We start from the raw sequence: 3,411 nt of genomic DNA, 5'->3' as shown, positions 1-3,411 counted from the left end.
TTTACAATGAAGGACAATTGTGTCCGTTCTGGAGCAGAGAAGAAAGAGAGTCACGACACGCTTTGAGCTTGCGTTGCGAGCATGTAGATTGGCTATTTTCGCAATTTCAAAATGTTTTAGGCCAATGTTTAATTTGTCATTTTAGAGGTATTAAAAAGGCCTTAAATGTTCTATACACTTACACGTTATGTTGGTTTGTTTACCGTTGAGTGATAAAACAACATTGCACATTAAGTTAATCATCTGAGGAACCCTCCTCCCCCAAAATAATTTGGGGACCCCCCTGGGGGCCCCGACCCTCAGGTTGAGAACCACTGTACTAGATGCTGCTGGTCTGGACAGCAGCCTTCCCTGCCTGATTGGATGTCTCCACAGAGTGGGGTCTGGTCTTGTGCAGACTTCTCATTGGCTGTTCCTTCAGAGGGGCTTGGCCTCTGTAGGCAGCTCACATCTCAGACACCTCCATATAAACAGTAGAAGCAACACATCAAGACCAGAGCATCAAAGAAGACAGAGGGACAGCCGTCAGCACATAGAGAGAGAGAGACAAGAGACACACAGAGAGAAGATATGTTTGCTGCTAAACAACAACCGTCATGCATGCTCCTCTCCTTGGTACTGCTGCTGAGCACCGCCACAGGCTTCGAGCTGAGCCCAGAGGAGGGTGCTCCCCGCCGGGCAAGATTCTCTGCCAACAGCCTTAGTGAGTATGAAGGGGGGAGAGGGAGAGAGAGACCATCTAGTAGTAGGAGGCAGTGGTGGAAAAAGTACTCAAATGTTTTACTTAAAGGGGAGAACCACCCATTTTTTTTTTTATATATATATTTGTTTTTGGGCTTTTTTATGCCTTTATTTGACAGGACAGTAGACCGACAAGAAATGGGGAGAGAGATGTGGAATGACGCGCTGCAAAGGCCGTCCGGATGGGGAATCGAACCAGCGATGCCAGCGGGCATCATAGCCTAGTATGTGGTATGCGCCTAGTATGTGGTATGCGTTCGGGGCGCCAGCGGGCGCCCCGAACCACCCATTTTCAATATTGAACTATGTCATTAATATACCTTAGAGGAGTTGTGTGTAAATAATAATTAAAAAAAAAGTTCTCCCCCTTCTGTGTTGCCTAGAACTGGAGGATTGATTTGGGGGTTTGTATTGTAAATCACGCTGGTGTGATGTCATCACGGTGTGATTTACAATACAAACTCCTCTAAGGTATATTAATGACCTAGTTCAATATTGAAAATGGGTGGTTTTCCGCTTTAAGTAAAACTGTCAATACTGCAATGTAGAAATACTCTGTTAAAAGTAAAAGTCCAGTTTTCAGATATGCATCCAAACAGAACAGTCCTATCCGATTGTATTAAAACGACAATTTTGTAAACGAAGTGTTTGATTGATAAAAAATCCACTGTAGACATGTTATGAGCAATTTTCTGTCAAGAAATTCTGTCCAGGGGATTATTGCTGATTATTTAAGTGTTGGAATTTTGAAACACTCATGGGAAATCACTAACGGTCCTGTGTAGCCCCTGTTAAGACATTGCACATAATGCAGGAGGCAGTGGGATGTTGGGTTTCCAAACTCCAACACTCTTTTTATTAGCAGATCTACAACAGTGAAGCTCACAGTTGTGACGCTTTGAGAGCTTGTACATCGGCTATACTCTATTTCGAGGTTTGTTTTTCGTGGACCTAGCCGCTTGTTTCTCTCACTATAAATCTGGCAACATAAAACGCGTGCACACACACACACACACACACACACACACACACACACACACACACACACACACACACACACATGGTTGACATACATCCTCTCTCTCTGCTGTGTTGGCACATATCTGTGAAGGTAATAACATCAGCTCCAGCTGATGTGGGAGTTTTTCTGTTATCAGTTTCAACAAAACAACACTTTTATGGTGTCTTTAGGCCAGGCAACGTTTATTTTGTTTGGCACATTTCAACGACAACAAGACCAGGTCAACCAATGTCGCCAGATATATTGTATTGTGAGAGAAAGCAGGCGGGGCGGGTCTACAAAAGAAACAAGCGAACAAACGAATACCTACTGTAGACCAGGGCTGTCACGATTTAATATGACCTTTTCTCATGACGATTAATTGTCTCTCAAATAATTGCGATTAGCGATTTAATTGAGTTTTTGTCGTTGACAGTTACATTTCTGATTGGCTTGTAGACTTTGAAGTTGCACATGGACGACATGACTCATAACCGAGATATACAAAGACATGACATAATTCAGCAGCGAAGTGTGATGTCACTTCCGTGAAATGGTGTGAAATGTCGCCCTCTACGGGGTTCATGCTGGTATTGTTTTGTATTCAAATCGCCATTGAGGAATTTGCGTTCACCGCATATAAGAACTGTGTTAAAAATATAAACACACCATGTGCGCGGACATGCTCTCAGCGACAGTCTGTCCCAGACACGAGTGTCTCTCTGTAGTTTCCAACATTTAGGACAGCGTTGATTACATTTTCTCTGACAACAGGCTATATCAGATATGAATGAATATCATAAACTATGCAGAACCCCCCCCGCTGACAGAAACGCGCATATGGTGTGTTTATTTTTTTAACACAGTCCTTATATGCGGCAAACGCAAATTTCCCAATGGCGATTTGAATACAAAACAATACCAGCATGAACCCCCTAGAGGGCGTCATTACGCACAAATGACGACATGGCTTCGTTTCTCTATTGACAACTTTATAGGCCCAAAAAAAGAACATTGATAGCGATAGCGATGCCACGCGCTGTGAGCTTGTAGATCCGCTATTTCCACAATTTTTGAAAATGTTTGAAAATATATGTGTCAAAATAATTGCGATTAGACGATTATGTAATAATTGTTACAGGCCTGTTTTGACTATTTGAAAAATAGCTTACCTACAAGCTCACAACGCGTCCCGATGCGACCCGGTGCGGAATCTGGAAATGAGAAAGGAAAACCAAAAGTGAATAATTTAGAATGTCTTTAAACATTTGACAACATTTTTTTTAAGATGGGGGTCCGTGGGCAAATACATAAGGCTGTCAATTTGGGGGTCCTTCACATGAAAATGTTTGAGAACCACTGGTTTAAAGGAAGGAATCCCAAATAAGCTGCTACATGTTAGAAACAAGACAAAAAACAATAACAACTATAGACAAAACTGTCTTTTAAGAAACTTGTAGCAGACCTGCAGATGTCAGGGAGTTTGTTCCAGAAATGTGGAGCATAAAAAAAAGCTGAACGGTTCTTCACTTTAAGCTGTGATTGTGAGGACAGGAAGCAGATCTTTCCCAGATGAGGTCTGGATCATTCATGATATTCGCACGAGATCAGAAGAAGTTTATTTTGGCCCTAAACTATTCAGTGCTTTATAAAAATTACAGCATAGCAAC

General features: G+C 42.2%; 1 protein-coding gene across 1 annotated transcript in view; it reads left to right on the top strand.

Annotated features, from left to right (window-relative positions):
* Window positions 1–600: 600 nt before the first annotated feature.
* LOC308301958 (stanniocalcin-like) overlaps window positions 601–3,411 on the top strand; it is a gene marked incomplete at both ends in the record, with an annotated part of 6,220 nt that continues 3,409 nt past the window's right edge. The window contains one exon of the mRNA XM_080746105.1: window positions 601–703. Coding sequence (XP_080602231.1) covers window positions 601–703 — 103 coding nt within the window. The remainder of the gene's footprint in view (window positions 704–3,411) is intronic.

The sequence above is a fragment of the Nannobrachium achirus genome (genome assembly GCF_963921795.1).
Source record: "Nannobrachium achirus genome assembly, chromosome: 17".
NCBI classification, from domain to species: domain Eukaryota; kingdom Metazoa; phylum Chordata; class Actinopteri; order Myctophiformes; family Myctophidae; genus Nannobrachium; species Nannobrachium achirus.
This window is presented reverse-complemented; position numbering and strand designations above follow the sequence as displayed.